At 41.6% G+C, this 21,741-nt stretch overlaps 1 protein-coding gene across 3 annotated transcripts in view; it reads right to left on the bottom strand.

The window, feature by feature from the left end:
• DLG2 (discs large MAGUK scaffold protein 2) overlaps window positions 1-21,741 on the bottom strand; it is a 1,592,593-nt gene that overhangs the window by 784,843 nt on the left and 786,009 nt on the right. The window contains exon 1 of one of the 3 annotated variants that reach the window (XM_019530401.1): window positions 1,455-1,793. The exons of the other annotated variants lie outside the window; for them this stretch is intronic. Within the exon in view, the coding sequence (XP_019385946.1) occupies window positions 1,455-1,532 (78 nt within the window). The 5' untranslated portion in view covers window positions 1,533-1,793. Of the gene's footprint in view, window positions 1-1,454; window positions 1,794-21,741 lie in introns of those variants that run through there. 3 annotated transcript variants of the gene reach the window in all.

Raw genomic sequence — 21,741 nt, 5'->3', positions numbered from 1 at the left:
TGCAAGGGAGTTACTTCCCTTTTTCCTCCATCCCACTGAAGTGAGGCACATGTAGCATGGGAGTCGTACAGTACCATGGATGGTTGCTTTAGTGCGACTGGCCAGGGAAACAAAAAAGAAAAGCAAAAAAAGTTTGATAAACCCACGTATAACTAGGGAACTTTATAAGCACTCCTGTCAGCAGGGATTAAAGGAAGAAAGAAAAAAAATTCACGCTATTAAGATAATTTCATTGACCTTTGGATACATTTTCCATGGGCTTGGTTGCTTCAATGCAATCATTCCTAGCTACTGCTCTGTGCTTTTTCAACCACTTAAGAATCCTGGCCAGAAAAGGCAACAATCTTTTCCTCTCCCACCCATTAAACAATAATTTAGTCTTGTTTACCACTTACTTCAGGTAAAGAGCATTTTCAGCTACCAGTGAATTCAGATGAAGGAGCAATTGTATGCTAGGTTGGCGATTATATTACATAGCACAATGAGATGCCAAAGACATAATAAAGCAACCTCTTTATGAATCCTTCTGCTACATCACAGACAGAAAGGAAACCAGGGGAGCCATCACAGAGTAATGAAGGAAACTTTATAGCTTTATGCTCTAGGCTTCCTCCCCAACCTAATATTCAGTTTCATGAAAAAGATGGAATTGCCCCATTTGAAAATGGTTCTTATCTCTTGCATTAACATAAAATGCATGACATATCCATAATTCCAAATAGCAGTTATTTATGTTGCTACATCAATGCCCATCACTGTAATTCTAACACATTTTAAGTTGTGTGTGTAGAGGCACAATGACAGAAATAAAACTTATCTGTGAAGACTTGCCAAAAAAAACCCCCAAAACAAAAAACAAACAATCCCCCCCCCAGCTGGCTAAACATGTGCATTGTTTAAAAATAGACCTTTTGATTAACGTTAAACAAAATAAGAAAAGCTGCCAGATACTCCCGACTATTTCTTTTTGGTATAGCTGCTCCCCTTTGAAGGAACAGGGATGCACGCTGCAATACAGTTTCAACAAGTATTATGAAATACAATCTCCAACCATTATAACACTTAACATATTATTACGTTCTGATTGGTCCCATACTAGATAAAATATACACAAAGCAAAAACACAGTGGTTGTTTCAGCACCTAATGTAGTAATCATAAAAATAATGCAGCACAGCAACAAGTTCAACAGAGTGCTCCCTGAACACGCAAGATACCAGATGTACAGCTGTTTATTTTGCAAAATGAAAGGGCCATAAAGACTTCTGAAAGGATTATCTCCTGAGCATTTCAACGACTGACAAGCAAAGAAACGAGAGTCAAGAATGCCTGCATGAAATCATAAATAGCAATAGGTCAGGTGCAGGGTATTAGGAAATGTAATCAGATACACGACAATATGTAGGCAGGCAGCTTACATCAAAGATACTGCTTATATTCCCATTACGAACATACCTTCTCTGCTTTTGCTTTCCTGGCGTTATGCACAAACCTGCGTCCCAGCTTCTTGGCATACCAAATAGAGGCAAACATTGTAGTGATGAGAAGGATTTCAGCCTGAATATGCAGCAGAATAAACTTCCACCAGAGCTCAGATACGAATCTAATAATGGGAGAGGTCTCACTACTACGCTGTTGCTTTGTCAGGTGCTCTCATTTCTGAAAAAAACCCTGTATGACCAGGCTGCAGGTGTATTTACATACTGGTAGCAGGAGGTCCAGGGTGAGGCATCTTTGCATCCAGCTCACATCCAGTCTGCTAAGTGCCTGTCTGCAGTTCTTTAGCACTGTCACCACAAACTACATGTGTGTCAGTATGAAGGGAAGCTGCAGTAAACTAGTGTAGCAGACAGCTCACCTCCTGCTTCTTGTGTTCTGAAATTTAACTCCTTGATTCTCTTCGGTTTGCCAGTATGCAATGGCAGTGACAGCAGTTTAACCATAAGATGCACTGGACTGCATGTAAAGAAAGGGGTGCTGAAAGAGCAGGAATGCATAGTCCCCGTTAAGTGAAGGAACAGGTAATTTAGGGGTCCCAAATGCAATTAAAACATGAAAGAAAAATGGCTGTATAGATCTTGGATTACACTTTGCTGCAAGTTGTGTATAAGCACAGATGAGTTTTTTTTGTTTGTTTAAATCAGGATTTTCCAGTCCACAAGTGAAAAACATCACAGCCATTCAGCTCACTTGCTGATACCACTTATGGCTTCCTTAGGAGATTTAACACTCACTAGAGGATCTTTATTTTCTTTCTGAATTGCTTGCTCTGAAACAAGCAGCTGACATCCTTTTATTTTCCTCTCCAAGTTCTGCCTTACCTCTTTCTTTAATCACTGGGTATTGTACAAAGGACTGCTGAAGTGCTTAAAAATGCTTGTTTTTACAATGCAACAGCACCCCGTCTTTTTTGCCAGGTATCTCAGATTTAACCCTTCGCTCTGCTCTGCAGTTACCATCTCTGATAAGCAACAAGCAGAAACTCATTCCTTTTTGGCTCCAGACTTCAGAGTAACAACCAGATGTTCCTCCCACCCAGCAGCAGTATTCAAGCTGTAAATTTCCAGGGGTGTACAGCAGGATTTCACGTTTGATACTCCTCAACAAATCCTGCCCCATCTCTTCCAAGAATTTAGGGCCCGTGAGCTTGGGAAGGAAAGGATTCCTCTTCTTCCCTCATCCAAACTCACAGGAACAACCCAAGTCACTCCAGCTGCACGCTGGTGTCCGAGATTCAGGCCTTAATGCACAAAACTGCTGCATTCTGGTGAGATTGGAGATGGGTGAAAAGTCTCTCCCCTCGCCATGGGAAACTGAGTGACTAATGTGAAAAACAGGATTGGGGAGGGTGCCATGTTTTTTGATGAAACCTGAAAAAATCTGACAAAAATATTTAGTGACATTTTTTGCTAGGGAAAAAAATATTCCCCAACCACCTCTAATTAAGACATGTAATTAATTCTGCCAGTCATAATATCGCAAGCCTGAGGAAGAGGAGTGAGAAAAACATCTGACTGATCCAACTGTGGTTGCTCTAAGGGAATAAGTCTCACAAGGGTGCTCAGTTCTCCTAGGTGCAAAGCCAATTGCAATGGCCATCATATTCTTTACCTCCTTCATGGACAAATGAACTGAACCACGGAAAGGGATCTTACAATACGAACCTTCCTGCACCAAGTTAATAATATTGAATTTTCCAGAGTATCTTTCTTGTTATATAAGAAGGGGGAAAAGACCTAACATTTAAAAAGCGTAGCTACTACCTAGGACAGAATGGAAAAATAGAAGGGAAAAATGCAACATTACTGTGCTAGCTTTTTACTGCACTGCACATTTTAATGGGGGGGGGGTGCTATACAACCTATATGTACACAAAATTGAACAACCCTCTCTGCCATCCCCAAGCTTTTAGAGGCGTGCTTTGAAACTGTTCCACTACCATCCAGTGGAGAACACAGGCTTTCAAGTCACTTTCCAGAGATTAGAAATAGTGGCCATTTCCCCCAACACACAGAGGATGGTTTTTATGTGTGTTCAGCCGCTGAGTAGCCAGTTAGAGGGAAAACAAAGTAAATGACAAAACCTATTTTCATTCATTATTTTAGTAACATTAATGCCTCTGCTGAGCTGTTTATTCATTAAGAAAATAGAGTAAAACCAAAGGTTTGAGCCGGCTGCTCACAGGAGCAACAAGAACTACAGCTTGCTCAGTGAAACGTTATGTTGCAAGGACAGAGGGATCCATGTGACTGAACAACAATACAACAGCAGAGGAGAGATAATCAGCTAAGAGCACATTTTACAAAGGGGCTCCTTGCTGGGAGTGAGGGGGTGGTTTCAATCAAATGTTCACATCTATAACATATTAAACACTGTTCTCAGGTTTATACCAGCCAAGTCTGTCTCTTCACAGACAGACCTGTTGGTGCACAAACATAAAATGAAGTGGCTGATAGCCACCTCTGATAAATCCTATTATTCTTATGACACAGCTCCATAGCACTGAAATCAATGGCAAGTGGGGCTTAAAGTGTTGAAGCAGACTTATTTCAAAACGCCTGCCCCTTTGTTTGTACACTATAGATCAGCATTTTGACTAACAGCCCCCTTTTCATTTTTTAATACTGCTTTTTTATTTAAACAGCATATAGAAAGTAGCTCTGCCTAACTTTAGCCAGGGCATTAATCTCTACTTGTTAAAGGATGACTTCTTTCAATGCATGAGTGGAGGCATCATCCCCTCTATGGTGAAGACAGATGTCATCTCTATACCAAGCATGCAGTGTACAAAATAGCATCTTCCTTTCTGTCACCTATTTTTGAGTAGATATACTATTGTAAACACTATACATATCCTACAAAAAGGAAGAGAGCTTCAAAACTATAACTTAACCCTACAACAAGGCAATTTTTATAGGAATAGATAGGCACATTGGGACAAGTTAGGCATTTAGGGTCTGAAGAGATGGAAAGGCTCCCCTTCTCTCAGTGCAACAAGTAGAATTAAATGCAGTAACTTTGTTCATGTCTGTGCCAAAAGGCTCTGGTAGGGAGCCCAAAAATCAGCTATGGCATGCCCACTCTACACCCCAAAATGGAGGTCTTGTAGCCACTTGAGCCCAGCACTGGGCACAGGTGTGGAAGCATATCTGAAACAGCAAATTATTGGCATGCACTCAGTGCCACAATACGGTAGCTCCAGCACATGTGTTTCAGAGGGTATATGTGTGGAGTGATGTCATGTCTCAATGAAGCACTCCTTAGCAGAAAAGATCATTAAAGTGGTCGTCCACAGCAGAGAGGACAGTTGTTAGGCAATATGGCCCTTCTCTGGAGGTTTGCAGTTTTTCAGTCACTATGGCCTGTGTTGTATAGAAGGGAAAACTAAGTTTAAGAGTTAAATGATTCATCATAGAGCATGCTAGTCAGTCGGCTGCAGTCAAGAACAGAACCCAGGAATTATGACTCACAATCACATTTTCTAACAAAGAAACGGAGGGAGAGGGGAGGAGGGGAAAGAGACATACACAGAAGGAAAAGCAAATTGGAAAAAGAGAGACATTAGGCTAAGAAACTGAAAAGGAGGGAAGATTAAACAATTTACAGTAAAGAAGGAAGAGGCCCACTTTCTTCCCTTCCCCTTTCCTTGGATCTCCACTTCATTAACCATTCTCTCCTGGCCAATTACTTCCCTCTACAAATCCTCCTCTGCAACTCAGTGCCAAAATACAAAATTCATCCTTATGTCTATACAAACACTTAAAATGTAACCAGGTGCTATGCAACACAATACTGTAAGCGAACAAGAAAAGTTTTAAACTTAGACAATTCTTTCTTTACTTTCATTTGGATAAACCTTGGGATGGAGACAGGCTTAATTATGGTACTTAATTTTGATTTTACAAATTGATTTTCCACTCTAGTTTCTGCTGGTACCGAGGAAACTCTAGTGAATCACACGATTAATATTGCGAGCTTTAGCAAGCTAAAACAAACAAAGAAACAACTTGAAAAATACCAATTTATTCTTACCTTTGCTCATAGTTCAGCACAAATTCTTCCTAACTAACAAGTTTCTCGTGTTCAATTTTTAAACTTTCCCTCAGCTGTTTAAGTTAAGACTATGAAACTGAAGTGGCACTTAAGGACCCCAGTGCGCCATTACGCTACTCACATTCCTATAACAAATCAAAGTAAGGAGCATACAGTTAACTTCATTTTGGTATCTGTAAGGCAAAAACTCCCACAGGAAGTAATAAAAACCTGTACAAATTATCCTTGGGGAGGGAAAAAAAGAGAACAAGCCACATGTTAAAAATAGTAATTATGTACATTACCAGTGCACTTCTGGGAAGTGCTTGAAGAATAAGTTCATGACGGCCACATAAAAACCAAGCCAGAACTGGCTCCAGTGGGAGGTGGCTCATATCCATACTATAATAGATCCTTATACCTTATCATGTAATTTGAGTGCCTCACAGTCTTTAATGTATTTAGCCTCCAAACAGCCCTTTGGGGTAGGGAAATGTTATTATCCATTTTACAATCAGCAACTGTGTCATTAAAAGTCTAACAGCAAGATGCCAAAAAAGGGTTTGGATGTCTAAAAAAGTCTCCCAATCATACCCATCCAAAATGGTTACCATTGCGGATAAGCCAAACACCTCAAAGCCGTATGCCTAGGCCTGTCCAGTATTCATAAACTAACCATCTCCACACCTAAATCCCCTGAGGGAACCAACCCCATCGGTATGTTCAGAGCTCACCACAGCCACAGCCCACACCAATGCATTTAAATCCAGCAGATTTGGGCACTTCCATTCAAAAAACCAATGGCGAGCAGGAGCTGCCCATTTGATAAAAAATAATCTCGTAACTGGAACATTTGCCCAGGATGTGGGGAACCCACCTTCTAGTCCCTCTTCAGCTTGCGAGCATTCAAACTTACCACCTACATAAGCCTGCCTCAACAACTACTCTAAGGCTAGGATCAAGTAAGGGCACCCAGCACCTCTTTTCAAGTGCAGAAGGCAGGCAAGATTCATGGTGCCATATCGCAGACCAAAAAGAGCATGTCTAGCGTCAAGAGATGAAAGTACTTCCCTGATAAGCGGTGTGGTCCCTCCTTCCAACACCGCTTACAAATTTTCAGCAAATCAGTCATTAATGCAAAATGCATTATTTATGATAATTTAAAAAATAAATCATAATAACATTGCTGGACTTTGCAATGCCTGGATTTGTGCCGAAAAAGCAAAAGGCTTTTGAAAAAAATTACAAAGAAAAATGACAGGAGGATCTACTAACTACCTTTCCTAAAATTACCATTACGTACAGATAATCTAATTCTAAATAAGAGGAACTCACAGGAAGAATGTTCACTCAGGATTCAATGGATTTGCAGACAGAAATACAGTCCTTCCAAAATCACTTCATCACTCCATATTTTGTATCTTGAGTGACGTACAGCGAAGAAAGATTATCTTGTGGTGAAACAGAAATAGAGCTGTCAAATTGGTCAACTGACTGTTCAAATATTGTCAGTTGACCAGTCAGTTGACTACATATTTTTTGACCAGTCAAATATTATAGCAATTTTACAAAAACCTACTTTTTTAAACTAGGTTTCTAGACAGAAATATGATTTTTTTAAATTGTTTTTTGATAGATTTCTTAGTGGAAAGTTTTTGGTTTTCTGTGCATTATTTGGACCTACTAGCATTTTTTTACAATTTTGACTAATATTTATTTGACTGGTCTATTGACCAAACTTTATTGCACATGTCAAATAGCCAACCCTAATCAGAAATAATACTGTCACACAGGGGGAGACCAGAACTCATCTCTCAACTCTGCCACCTGAACTTGGACAACTTCAAGCTGCCACTACCAATTGGTAAAATAAAGATATCACCTTACTATGGTAAACTGGGGCACCAAATGGGAAAAAAGCAACCCCCAAAAAATCTAATAATGTATGTGAAATATTAAGATATCAAAAGTGATAAGACAAGTCACAGCACCTATGTTTGTAGAGTCCAGTACAATCCAGACTGAAAGATTTAAACCACATCATAACGTAAATAATTATACCTTGGGCTTTATAAAAATATATGAAGAATATTATTGCCTCCATTTCCATCTGTGAGTAGGAAAATATGATGTCAAGGAAGATAGATTTATTACTACAGCTAACAGTAAACATCAGGGGCCTTAACAGGCAGTCCAACCCGGGCTAATTGCTAAACTAGCTGCACCTGCCTGGTAGCCTTACCCCAGGTAATGAACCAGCTGGCCATTTTCTGAGCCTCCTGATGGGATGCTGGGGCCAGTGGCCTCCCCATTTAGTTCCACCTGGGGCAGCAGGCTGTAGGCTAGTCAATATTTCTCTGAAGGTCTGCTGTGATAAACCTATCTGATCCTGTATTCAGGGCTCTCTGACGCCTGACCCGGCTCAGCTGTTCCTGGACTTCAGCTTTTTTGGATAGTCCCTTTGGATGTGATGACCTGATCTCTGACCCTCACTGTGTTTCTGACTCCCGGTATACTCTGACTTGGGCTCAGTAGCTTGGCATACCCTGACTTGGTTCTGGATGCTGGTGTAACCTGACTTTGGCTCCGTCTCCCAGCTCATCTGGCTTCTGACCCTTGAACCTAGACTTGACTTGTGATTTGGATTCTGCTCTTGAATTCCCTTGGTCTCTGATTCTGGGCCCTTGACTCATCCTGTGATCTGGTCTCTGCCCTTCTCAAGTAGCCCAACCATTAGACCAGACCATGCATGACCTCCCAGTGAGTTTTCAAAGCAAGAAAGCCAAGCCTTAGAAAACATATTAACTATGCCTACTGTCTATCTGAAAAAACCCCACCACCATTCTGTTTAGTAAGTAGAACCATTTACTAATGGAAAGCAGAAGACCTCCTGCACCAACCTGGCCAACAATGTATTTTTGCACATGCCCCCAAATAAGACCCATGCTTTGGTTTGGGAAGGCAGAATGAAGGAAACAAGATTTTCTAGAGTCATAGCTGCACAGATCTGGGACAGAGCAGAACCTCAAGCTGACTCACTCTCCCTTTTCTGCTCATGTAAAAGCAGAAACTCTAGCTGCGGCTGAAGACTGGTCTCCATGGGTGGTTTTATGATTTTGAAAAGGAAATGACTCTCCAGAGCTATGAAAGAGGAGATAAGAAACCAGGAGCTGCTAGCAGACTGGAAAATTGCCCTAAGAAAAGTTAACTTGATTAGCGGAATATCATGATCATTAGAAAATGAGAGACTGTCATTAACCCCTGTGAAATGAAGAACAATGAGCCATTAAGTCAACTCCCTCAGCTGCCTGAATAGAAATGCTGCTGTTGCCTCCTGGTAGGGTGGGAATGAAAGCAGATACTTCTAGCCTGGGCAGATAAAAATTCACCTTCTCTGCTTAAGACATCTACATGAATATAGGAGTGTTGCCTTTAGGGGAAATGGTACATATGGTATACAAGTAAATATGGTAATATAACACTCTTTAGTGCATCTAGACATGCAATTAATGTACACAAATAAACTCCGGGGTTTATTCATGCACAGCATGTGGAACCGAGTCAGAGCACCCTGGGCTGGCAGGGAACTCTGGCTACTCTGACCAGACTCCATGTGCCATGGAGAAGCTGGCTGATGCACAAGGGTACTTCAGTGAGGGGGCTGCCTGCCAGATGGACCCATACTGAAGTACCCTGTGCCACAGCCAGCCAGGGCAGCATCTACGCGTCCACTGCTGTGCACAAAAAGAGTGCAGACAGAAGTGCAGCTCCCCACTGTAACTGGGAACATTTTGTAGGATGTGTTCTGAGTTACAATGATCCCCTGGAACAAACAGAAGTTCACTGTTGATTCCAGGGGGAGGGGAATCTAGCTGCTGTCTACAGCCTGCAGCTGGTTTTCCCTAGCAATGGCCCCTCCTCTCTCCTGCTAAGGGAGGCTCCAATACACCCACTCCACCCTCCAGCAGGTACTGAAAAACTCCCAGACAGAACTCCCTCCACTCCCTTTCCCCCCTCCCACTCTGAAAAAAGCTCAAGGCTGTCAGGCAATGCAGACAGATATTACAGAAAAAGCTCTGTGTTGAAACATCTTCATCTGACCCCTGATGCAATGAGGAGTCAGATTTTCACATGATCGGCTAGTTTTGAAGTGGTCTGCAGCTGTGCACTTGTGTTTGGTCCCAGCTATAAACTGTTTCCTTGCTAACTGTCACTTCTGTCTGCACCCAAAAACTCCACAGCAGGGTAGTACTTGTATTTTACAAGTACTACTCTGCTGTGGACTTTGTTAGTTTTGTGCACCCTAACAGGGGTGCATATATAGATGCTGAAATGTTTACTGAGCAGTTAATTAGTCAACTGTGCAGTAAACTGTGCAAGGTGCTCCACCTTGGAAAGAAAAACCAGCATCATACTATAGCATCATACTCACTAGCACCATGACTGAAAGAGACTTGGGGGTCTTGTCTGACCACAAGATGAACATGAGCCACCAATGCGGTGCCATGGCCCGCAAAGCAAAGCAAACTCTGGCATGCATCCACCGATGCATCTGAATCAAAACCAGGAATGTCATCCTCCCACTCTACTCGGCCTTAGTGAGGCCGCAGCTGGAGTACTGTGTCCAGTTTTGGGCCCCCCCACTTCAGGAGGGACATGGATAAGCTGGAGAGTGTCCAGAGGAGAGCCACCTGCATGATCAAAAGCCAAGAGAACAAGCCTTATGAGGAGAGACTGAGGAACATGGGACTCTTCAGCCTGGAGAAGAGAAGGCTTAGGGTGGGACTTGGTGACAGCCTATAAGTACATAAGGGGAGTGCACCAGGATCTGGGAGAACAGTGGTTCACCAGGGCCCCCCACAGGATAACAAGGTTTAACAGCCACAAACTTCTGGAAGCCTAATTTAGACTAGACATAAGGAAAAACTTCTTTACGGTCTGAGTGTCCAGGGTCTGGAACAGACTCCCCTCAGAGGTGGTGCAAGCACCTACTCTGGACTCATTCAAATGGTGTTTGAATGTTTATCTTGCGGGGGTCATTTGACCCCAGCAGACTTCCTGCCTATGGCAGGAGGGCTGGACTTAATGATCTTGCAAGGTCCCTTCCAGCCCCTAATGTCTATGAATCTATAAACGTCTCATGTAGATCTGCCGTTTAGCACCAGTCCTCCATACTGTGACATACTTGTTACCCCATGTATAAGATAGGCATAATATATGGACATATGCAATCAGCAGCTTCCAAAAGTTCCCTTAAAGTTCTCTGCAGAGGATTTGGTATTCTGAAAACCTTAAGAATTTTTGAAGCAGGAGAAGTGGGAGACGTGCCGACTAAAGCCAATTAAAAAATAAACAAATGAAAGCTAAAAGATTTCACAGTTTTGGTTTTTTTTAATAACTTGTCATTTCTTTAAAAATTTTGAAGTCTTTCAAATTTAAATAAAAATATTTTAAACCTGAAATATCCTGACAGGAAAATGAGATTTGTTTGCTGAAGCTGTAAAATTAACAACCCCTTTTAATAAACATAAAACAAAGACCATTTCAACCAGCTCCAATACTGACAATATAGGGAATGTAAATTGTGTGGGCACATAGCCTTCAGCCAGCAGAATTCACTTTCTCTCTCACACAGAGGGAGACAGAGAGGGAGAGAAAGAGGGACAGCTCCACAATGATCTTTTAGAGAAATAGTTGACTTTTACTGCAAAATTTCATGACAAACCTGACTATCTTCACACCCCTCTACCAAATCTATTACACTACTCTAGACTCTTCAGTATTCCTCTCATGTGGCATTTATACTTTAGGGAGACAGCAGAATGACCTCAGGAGAGAAATACCAGAATAGGTTTATGTTTTTCTCCCCAAAGAACTTTAAATCAACTTTCAAGATCTCATATGTGGATGTTTGAAAAACAATATGCAAGGAAGATAAGGAACAATTTCTACACATTCTGACCCCAAATAGACACACAGGCTTCCAATAGATGTGCTCATTTGTGTTCTAACTAGAACATGTTGGATTCACCGTCTAATTAAGAGTCCTCCCGCATCACCTCACTCTCACCTTTATTAAACCTCGCTTAAATTTCAAAATGGCCATGGGGGTGCTTTAACTAGATCTCATCACTTATCAAATGAGCTGTAGTAAAAGTGCCCCTACAGCCATTTTGAAATGGGGGGGGAAGGGGTCCTTAATACACATAATGGTGAGCAGTTTTAATTAGAGCAACTGTCTAGGAACTGGTCCAATTAAACTGCCTCTCCCCACACCCCCACCGAGCATGAGTATAGGCACTAAATTTACTTTACTGGCTTTTCATGATGTATCTCTTTACCCTCCATAAAACAGCATGCCACAGAAAGTGACAATTTGTTCTCCCTGTACTCTCTGTGGGCTTAGCTAGGTAGGCACTATGGCTTAGGCCATAGATCAAGGTAAGGCCTCTATCTTCTTACTTCAGGCCTAGCAAATTAAGCAAGAAGTTTCCTGGAAAAACAAAACAAAAAAACTCTCAAGTGTTTCCAAATGACATGAGAGTACCTGTACAAGAATCATCACTGGCTACGAATGTGCAAAAGAAGAACAGATTAACAGAGAGAGAAGGGGGGTCTATAAAGTGTGTGTGGGAGGATTCTTAATGCCATTATGGGAAAATTATGACAACCAGAGATTCCATTACCTAATGTGTCCAATGAATTAACTTGTTTCTTGGTTAAGAGAAAAATCTCCAAAATCACTAAATCTACCCATTCAGAAATAAGAACAAGAATGACCTGGAGAGGGAAGGATATTCTGGAGAGAAAAGGATATTCTGGGGGCTGATATCTTTTACTGGACTGACTGCATGGTTGGGAAGAGATTTCAGACATGCTTTCAGGCTATTTGAAGAGTACTTTGTACTCAAAAGTTTATCTAAAATCTCTTCCCAACCATATAATTGGTCCAATAAAAGATATAACCCAACTAATATCCTTGCCCCTCATGTATTTCTGGACCATCATGGCTACAACATCAATCCAATGTTACCCCCATGTGTAAGAATCAGATTAGCAGTTCATTGTCTCAGTGGCTAGAGACAGACATTACACGTAAACTGGTTTAAGTGATCAGAAATTGGTTTAAACCCATAACAGAACAGATGTTCAGTGCACATAAGCCAGTTTGAAAATGGCTGAAACCGGAATGAAATAAACCTGGTTGAATGTAGTAGCAGACTTAATTGATTTGGTCAAACCGGTTTATGCAATGTCTGTCCCAGACCCCTTTCTGGTTTAAGTTAAACCAGAGTCCCTCAGCATCCCAGATGCTTTGCAGCCCTCGGAGTGGTTCTTTGATCCATAGCAGGGCTGGCCCTGCCCCTCTCCCTGGCTGGAGCTTTGGCAGAGACTGCAGGCATAGCAGTGTCTGTCTGGCTTCCCCTGCCCACCCTCCACCACTCCCTGATCAAGCAAGGATTCCCCCCTCCCCTCTCCCACAACATGGACCGTAGCCAGCATGTGGTATGCTAGTTAATGCTGAAAGGTATCTGTGTAAGGCAGACAAGACAATGGCAGACAGGACAGTGTCCGCTTAGGGCTTTTTGGAGCTAATCAACAGGTAACTGGTAATATCCCTCCATTTCTTCCTTGGAAAAAGTTGTTTAAAAGCTTCAACTAATGAGAGAGGCTTTTGTTTTCTTGATGATGTGATAAACGCTACGTTATCAACTTCCTGCTGGCTCCCTCATGGGTCAGAAGCACCAAGGCAAATGTGGAGAACCCCTCCCTAATCAGAGTGTCCACCCAGCTACACTCAGCACCGTAGAAGGGAAGGGAAGGCTGCTTTAGCGCCCCCTGGCTTGTAGCCTGAGCCCCTGCATGCATATGCCTGAATTTTTTCACTCCAGAAAGAATGTCTGTGTACTTTCCAAACTGATTCAGCCTAGCCACATTAGACCAACCAGCAAAGATTGAATCAATTCAGGCACAGGCTTTTTCAAAGTCTGTCCCTAGCCAGTGAGAGCATAACATCTCTTTCACAGATGGTAGCTCTGCATTTTTATCATGGGCCTTAAAATATTTGATTTTTCATATCAAATTTCTGGATTCAAGCAATGTCATGATAATATGATCTTTTTAATTTATGTATTTGCACTTACCTTTTTTAGCCTTAGTAATTATGCAGGGTATGGGGGGAAGCTCAAAATGTTTCTGTCCTACAAGCTCAGCAAATTGAAGGCAACCAAGCAAAACAATAAAGAACTGAAAATGTATCACTGGTCTTTTTTAAAATAGAAGGATAATGTTTTTCAAGCCAATCTTTTGATTTGGGGAGCCTGATTTCTGATTCTGGACATGCAAGACTGATCAGGAAAAGGAAGCAATACTAGAAATGTGTAGCCCAAACTGGGTTTAATCACAGACTCAAGTCCAATCTTTCTTCCCCTGCTTCAATTAGAAAGGATTATTCAAGAAATATACAAATCAGAAAGTTCAGCACAAGGGCAGTGTCATATTCTTTCAAAGAATTTTGAGGATAAATACAGAAGTTAGGTCTCACTCTTGTTTCCTTCCTATGTGAGCCATCACAGCACTGAGGAAATCTCTCATCTTATCTCTCAGTGGCAGGCAGATGGAGAAGAAGGAGCCCTCCTTCATTCTGTTGGATAACAACTGTACTACACGCACACATGACTGGACACAAGATACAGGAGCTAAAGCTCAAGAAGCAAATTGTGTGTAGTTAATGCATGGACACATAAACAGACACAAAAGATACTTCTCCTCCCCTAATCCTGCACATTTGTACAAGGAAGTCTCAGGTAGCAGGAACTACTCACTTCAGTGCCCTTTGGATCAGTAACCTCAGAAAAATGCTAAAGTCACAGCTCCTGATGTCTCCACACCAACAAGTGGAAGAGAGACACTCATAAGGCCAACATACTGCATGCTAACTGACATGACAGATCCTCAACTACTGCTCATGCCAGAAGAGATCAGTGCATAGAAGAATAAGAAAGCTGAGTAAGAGGAAAACTCAGCTAGAAATCAGACACTCATATTAATCAAATACTCCCTTCAAAGGAGTATCAAACTCTCCTGGGAGATCCATACCCTTGGGCAGGGACCCCCTAAGCTGAAAGTATAGCAAGGAGTATCAAACAAATGCAGGAACATCACAATAGAACATCCTTTGGTTTTGTGGCAGGAGGCTACCTAGCACAGGTAAGCTAGGCCTATGAATTTACTCAACAAGAACAACTTGTACTTACCTTTCTTCCCATGTCTGCCAAGAGCTGGGAAGCTGAACATCCTTTGCATGGGGGGGGCAGAAATGGGACAGGACAGGATGAAAGTGAGTTTCAGTGATAGACAGCCTAATACACACTTTGTCTCCATATAGCACATTCTCTTAGCAAGCCCACTGTTTTGCAGCACCTCTGCTCAGAGTTCCAGCCCACCACTAATGGGATTAGTTGAAGGATGCTAAAAATACAGCCCATGGGCCCTTGGGCTGGATCCCGCTCCTAGAGGGGCTGGGAATTTGGCAGTATGGTGCAGCCTCTCACCCTATCATGGTGTGCCCACTCCACCACTGCTGCCACTTTCCCCTTTGCTCTGTCTTGTTCCAGCTTATGGGGCCCCTAGGGGCCTGGGTCTGTCCTGGGGGCCACCCAGGACAACCCTGGATTCATTTATTTGTATTCATAGATCCATAGACATTAGGGCTGGAAGGGACCTTGAAGATCATCAAGTCCAGCCCCTGCCCCAAGGGCAGGAAGTCAGCTAGGGTCATAAGGGTCATCTAGGTATTACAGTAGGGCCCAAGCATCAAATCATAATCAGAGCCCTATTTTGCTAGAAACACAACATATTAAAACAGTGAGTTCTCAGCAAATCTGCCACGGTATTCTAAGTCTTCCCATGGTACCAAAGAGGTTAAGTGACTTTAACCTCTTAGGGCACCTGTACATTAAACTGACCTCTGCTCTGATGCATGCTAATTAGTATGCATCCGAGCAGATTCTATTAATCGAGTCTACTGCGAGTCTGCTGGAGAATGCTAATTAGTGCACTCCAGCAGCCTCCACATCATGTGTATTCAGCGTCCCTGTGTTTCAAAATGGCGGCATGAGCACTTTAATTAAAGCTCGTTGAACAAGTTTTAAAGTGCCCCCGCTGCCATTTTGAACTCTGGGATGCTGAATACACATGACACTGAATACACGTGACACTCTTAGAGCTGGTGTAATTAAAGTGCCGCCTCCCTCCCCCCCCTCCACTGAAGAGCCCATGTATAGATGCCCTTAGGCTGCAGGGGGTACTGCTCCAATCCTTTCATCTGTATCTTTATCTTACTTGTGTAAGTGTCAAGTTTCTGGAGCAGCTCTTTCAATGATCTGGAAATATTACGGGGTACGTATACCAATCTCCAAATCCTCTCCACTGAAATTTTCTACCAGATTGTGCAGTAGGCACAGAATCTCCCAAGACTTCCCTGTTGAGCACCTGAGTGGCTATTTATATCCATGAAAGGTTCTGAAAACTGCAGTTTAAGTGACATTCCCAACTCCCATACCCCTACACAGTGGAGTCTTTGGCACACCTGGAATCACAACTTGGGTGGGTTCAGTCCTACACCTGCTGAACTATGCCATCTCGTCTACTGTACCTGTACAGCAATACAAGCACCTACAGCTTGCTCACATGTGTGGGTGATTTGTTTCGATTCACAAGATGAAATAAAGCAGATGGAATAATCTTTCTGCCTTGGATGGTCTCAGTCTCAGGAGGACTAAATTACAACCTTCTGATTATCTCTTTGAGTATGAAGAATACATCACTAATAAAGCACAAGACCCACTATGACAACATAAATTCTTTATATGGAAGCATTGCCGGGTAGTGCTTCTAGAATACAGCTCAATAATGGGCATCCTTATTTACTTCTTCCTCCCAGACAGGGGTTGGAAAAAGCACAGAAAGTCTCTACCATACTCAGGACACAGCACCAGTTTTTTCTTCATGGTAGCTAAATCTCATGTTTCTTTGTCCCTTGTGAGATGGCACTGAACATTAGACAGCAGACCAGTAGGAGGTGAGTTTCCAACTGTTTCTTGAAAAGGGCACAAAATCTACATTTTGATCTCCACAGCCTTCCTTCTTTTAAATATATTCTGGAGTGCCAGATGTCACTTGCTGCAGACAAAAGGTTGCATCTTCAGTAAGAGGCAGGCTGAACATGGACTAGTAGTAGTGATGCATACTAAATCCCGGATAAAAATGTCAACGCCATAGAAAAAAATACTATACTAAACCTACAAAACCATAAGCATACTTATTTCTAATAGAATCTGGTCCAAAAATATATTGAGAGACACTGTTCATTTGAGAGTCCAAGATAACAAGATGAGTTGTAGTCCATTCACAGTAAAGAGGCTTCAGAAGACAAAGTTAATTTCTCTGCAACACTTACTCTGATGCATTGTTGCCCAGAAGTGAGGGAAAAAAGGTTGACATACTATAATCTGATTTATGGTAACATTTAAAAAATGTGACCTTTTTGGTTTATGTACATTGATAAGCTCTACTAAGAGCAACAAAATATAGTCTCAAAGTGATATGGAATATTATTTTTAATATCACCCATATGCCCTTCCTCTGTCTCCTCTAAAAAACAGGATTTTAAATGCAATTTGATGGTAAATCACAACTATCATAAAAATATAACCATGTTTAAAGTTCCAGATGTTCTTAATGCATCTCTTATTACCGTAAGATTTGTACTTGATTAATATGATGTGCCAAATTCATCCCTGAAATTGAAGTGAACATTGACACAAGGGATGCCTGTGGCCTTAATGGGTTTGAGGACATTTTTTTTTTTAAATCTCTTCATGAAGTATAACTTTTTTTAAGGCATTTTTACTTAACCAGGTTTGGAAGTACATCGGAAGATTCTCTAAAATGCTCCCTCCCCCCTCCAGTTCAAGAAAGATAGGCAAGCAGGAACACGCTGCATTCATTTATACATAAATAGTGACTATCATTTAAAAAACATAACTGAAATCTAATCCTACATGGATGAAGAGAAGTTGTGCAAGAACTAACAATTCATCCTCTATTTAGCAACAAAGATACAGCACAGCACCCCAAGCTACAATCATTTTTCTTGCATGAAGTTTTAAATTATATATATTCAATTATGATTAAATCATTCCCCCACTTCTGTTCTGGAAAGTGTATTAGGATTATTTACCAGGGCTTTAATTCCTTCTACAGAGATGGAAGAATGATTCTGAATAGCTGCAACAGATTCTGTATTATTTTTGTTATGCTGAACTGGAATAGACCAAAGTGCTATCCATATAGGACCTGAAATACAAAAATTCAATAAAGTGCATAACTTTAATTAGACTGCAGCTGAGCAGAACTGCTCATCTGGCTTGCTTACCAGCTGGTGCAAATCTCTTAGGGGAGGGGCATATTTTCCGAAACATTGCAGAAGGCTACACGCTGAGAAACACAGGATTTTTATAAAGGCCAGTAGGCCAGGGAATGTATTTCTGATTTACCAAGACAATTTGGTGCTGAGGTGGCCTGCCTGCTACAATGTGGGAAGATGCTTAGAAAGTTTATTGATTGATACTTACACAAATACAATATACAGTGAGTTAAACTGCCACCTCCTATACAGCTTCACATGGACACTGTGAATAAGTTCACGAATAATAGTCTCTGACAATATTCAGAAACAAATACACCCATAGTTCTCCAAAAAAAGGAGAGCTGAGGATAAAGTGTTGGAGCCAACTTAAAGCAGCAATCTATCTCCAAGACAGATTTACAGACTCTGGCCAAGTAACAAGGGAAATAGGAGTAGAGAAGCTAAAGTGCCAAAGACAAGGGTGTGCCTGATATGCAGTTGTGACTCAATATTTCCAGAACTGCTGCACAAGACAGATGTCACAACCTTTAACACAATCTTACCGGCTAACAATGTCAGATGTCTTCTGTCTCCACTTGGAAAATTACTTGAATCACATCATAAATAGAGCTCAAAGTCTGCCAAACTGTACACGTTTGAAAGCCATAGACGCTGGTCCTATATCAAGCTAAAACTAGCAGAGGAGCCCAAAAATACCCAGCAGAAGAATTCTACGGTTGGAAGCCACGCAGAAAAACAAATACTTAAAAGTCACAGTAAATCAGTATATTCTCCGTACATGCATGCTGTGCACACAGTCAGGCTAACAGACTCACATTAGTGTGACCACATCTCCTTTTCCACTTCGCTGTTTGGTCTTCATCTTTGTGCATCTTGCCTAGCTTTTAACTAACGCATCAGACTTGCTGAGGCAGAGTAAATAGTTCAAGAATGAAAACACGGTACTTTCCACATACTCCCCTCCACCCGCAGATCTAGAGTGCAGAAAAGAGCAGGTTAAATCACTGGTCAGAGAAACGGTTGCAATATTTGTACACTGCTTAGTGGAAAGGTGCTCTTGTCCGGCTGGGCACCGCGAAGCAATCCCTCGATATGAAGAGTCACTGCCAACCAATGAACTCTCCCTTCACTGCTGAGTGTGAACTGGCTGTACCTTTGGTTCACTCCATATTAGAGGGCACGTTCCATAGCTATGCTGCCAAAAAGACAAACACAGCTTCCAGGATCCTCACCCAGGGGCTTACCCAGAAGAGGTTTACAGGAGCAAAAACACAGCGTCTATCTCAATGCCCTTAACTCAATGCCCTTTCTTCACGGCTTCCACAAACCACTGAATTCCTACTTGGTTCCACTTGGGCCATTGCCTCACCCCTTTCAGCATCCTCCCATTTATTACTAACCATTCTCCTGCAGGGATGGAGCCTCACAAGAAGCCAGATGGATGGGGCTTGGAAAAGTGACCCCAAAGCTCCTTTGCCAACACTTGTAGGTTTCAGAGATCAACCGATCCTGTATTTTCCAAAAATGGAAGCTAGGTAGCTTTCTGAAATGCAGTGAAGCATCCATAAACCAAGAGATTTAACAAAGAAGGCAAGAAAAAAAAAATCAATACAGCATATGCAAGTCATTAAAAATCCTCACCTCAGGAATGTTTCCCTAGGTACCATGCGCAACCTTATAGCTTCTCGCTTACAGCAAACTCCAATTCTCCTGTGACACGAGAACCAGAGGAAGCCTAGCCACAGGATTTTTTTGACATGATGCAGGGTGTATAGCTTGGGAGTACTCAGCAATAACGTTTGAGGTGGAAGGAGATTTCCCTGCCTTGCTGAGCAAGGTTATATATTCTTGCTTACAAATTTCCCAATTTCTATTTTCCAAAAAAGGAAGTGGATTAAAAATCAAAACATGAGAAGGCATGAAAAACACCAGATAAGTGCATCATCTATGTTTAAAAATAGCTGAGAATAGTTACTTACTCAAACAGCTAAGCCTACATTAATCAGTAAGGTTTTGAAAGAAGTAATAAATCTGGCTGTTAGGGGTTTGCGGTTCATATATTCAAATGAGAGAGAGACGGAGAGATTTAGAATTAGGAAGGGAGGGACAAACGGCTTTGCAGGAAGTGCGAGGAGCCTGGCAACACATCCAAATAAGTAAAACAATAGCATTTTGATAAAGAGCAGTGGCTTGTACAATAAGCATGCCTCCCAAATCCTTCAGAAAGGCTGGACTTCTCAGGGAAGTCTGCACCTCCAGGTCGCTAAAGCTCTATTCAGACTTCTAGGCCCGTAAGTTCACAGATGTTGTTCATCTGGGAAAAGGACAAAAAACAAACTTGTTTTCTGTGCATTTTTTTTACTCCACATTGAAGCCATGATAGCCCTTATTGGACTGGAGTTATCCTGTGAATTTCTTCATCCTTCTTACAGAAGTATGCTGGTATCGTACTAGTGCACAAACTAGTTGGAGATCTGTAGCCTAGGCACAAAGTCATGTCAAAGGCTTTGCTGACTTGTTCAATTCAAATACCAGAACTTATTTAACCTTAGACCAATTAGGCTTCCACTTTCTGTTCCAGAGCATTCAAACCTCATCTGCTATGCCAGTCATTATAAAATAGGTTAACTTAAATTCCACAGCCCAACCAAGTATGTATTACGTATCTGAATGCTCACTTTCAAGAATATTATTTAAAGGTGACAGGAAATGCTGACCAAATAAGTTTTTATTTTTATATAATCACGAAGCATACAGTATTTAAAAGAAAGTAATGGTTCTTCAATTGTATAAATGATTTCACTGAATGCTTTAAGTTCCATAAATTTTGTGATTGATTTTGATTTAACCTTGTTCGTTTTGTCCCTAATAAAGCCTATAGGACCTCATGTGTTCTCATGTTTTTTGTTTTCATAAAACTGAAGACCTTTGCTCCACTATCAGTCATCTGAGTCTCATTTCAACTAGTGCTTTTGTACTTCTTCATAGGAATGAAACAAAATCTTTGTTTGCCTATCACAGTGTCACGGACATTCATAGATTCAGAGATTGAAAGGCCGGAAGGGATCTCGGAAAATCATCGGGTCCAGCCCCCTGCACCAGGCAGGAAAGACAACTGGGGGCCAGGCGACCCCAGCAAAATGACTGTCTGGTCTCCTCTTGAAGATTTCCAGAGTAGGGGGTTGCACCACCTCTGGAGGGAGCTTATTCCAGGCTGGACAGCCTGACTGTGAAGACGTTTTTCCTAATCTTGAGCCTGAATTAATCTTCCAGGAGTTTCTAACAAGGATCTATTTAAGTATGTGCAATACTTTACCGAAATTGAATTAAGTGCCCACATTTGCGCTCCTTTATGCAGTATTTATTCTAACAGCATTATCTGACAGTCTGTTTTACTTTCTGAAAACTCTGGGAGAAGTGGCCATTCTTGTTTTCCAGCAACATGTTCCTTCGATATTGGTGAAGCAAGTCACGTCCTGTGTATTCATTCTGGGACTGTACTTGATTTGTTAGCTACAGTCTCTGGCTACAAGATTAATCACATACTCCAATATTGCTCTACGACACTCAGTATAGGCCTATTTCAAGTTAGTCTCTGGTCACAATATTTAGAAATTAAAGTTTCTGAAAAACTTGGAGATTTAAACATTCGCTATGATTCCTCTGCTTCACACAATTCTGAGTGATTTAAAAAGGGTGGCACCTTATCATCCATTTTCCATCAGGGACACATAACCCTTGTAAAAGATGAATGTGCTGCCAGGTGACTCTAACATT

The sequence above is a fragment of the Crocodylus porosus genome, unplaced genomic scaffold, assembly GCF_001723895.1.
Source record: "Crocodylus porosus isolate Cpor-Errol unplaced genomic scaffold, CroPor_comp1, whole genome shotgun sequence".
Lineage (NCBI taxonomy): Eukaryota > Metazoa > Chordata > Crocodylia > Crocodylidae > Crocodylus > Crocodylus porosus.
The sequence above is the reverse complement of the archived record's forward strand: the minus strand, read 5'-3'. Positions and strand labels throughout refer to the sequence as shown.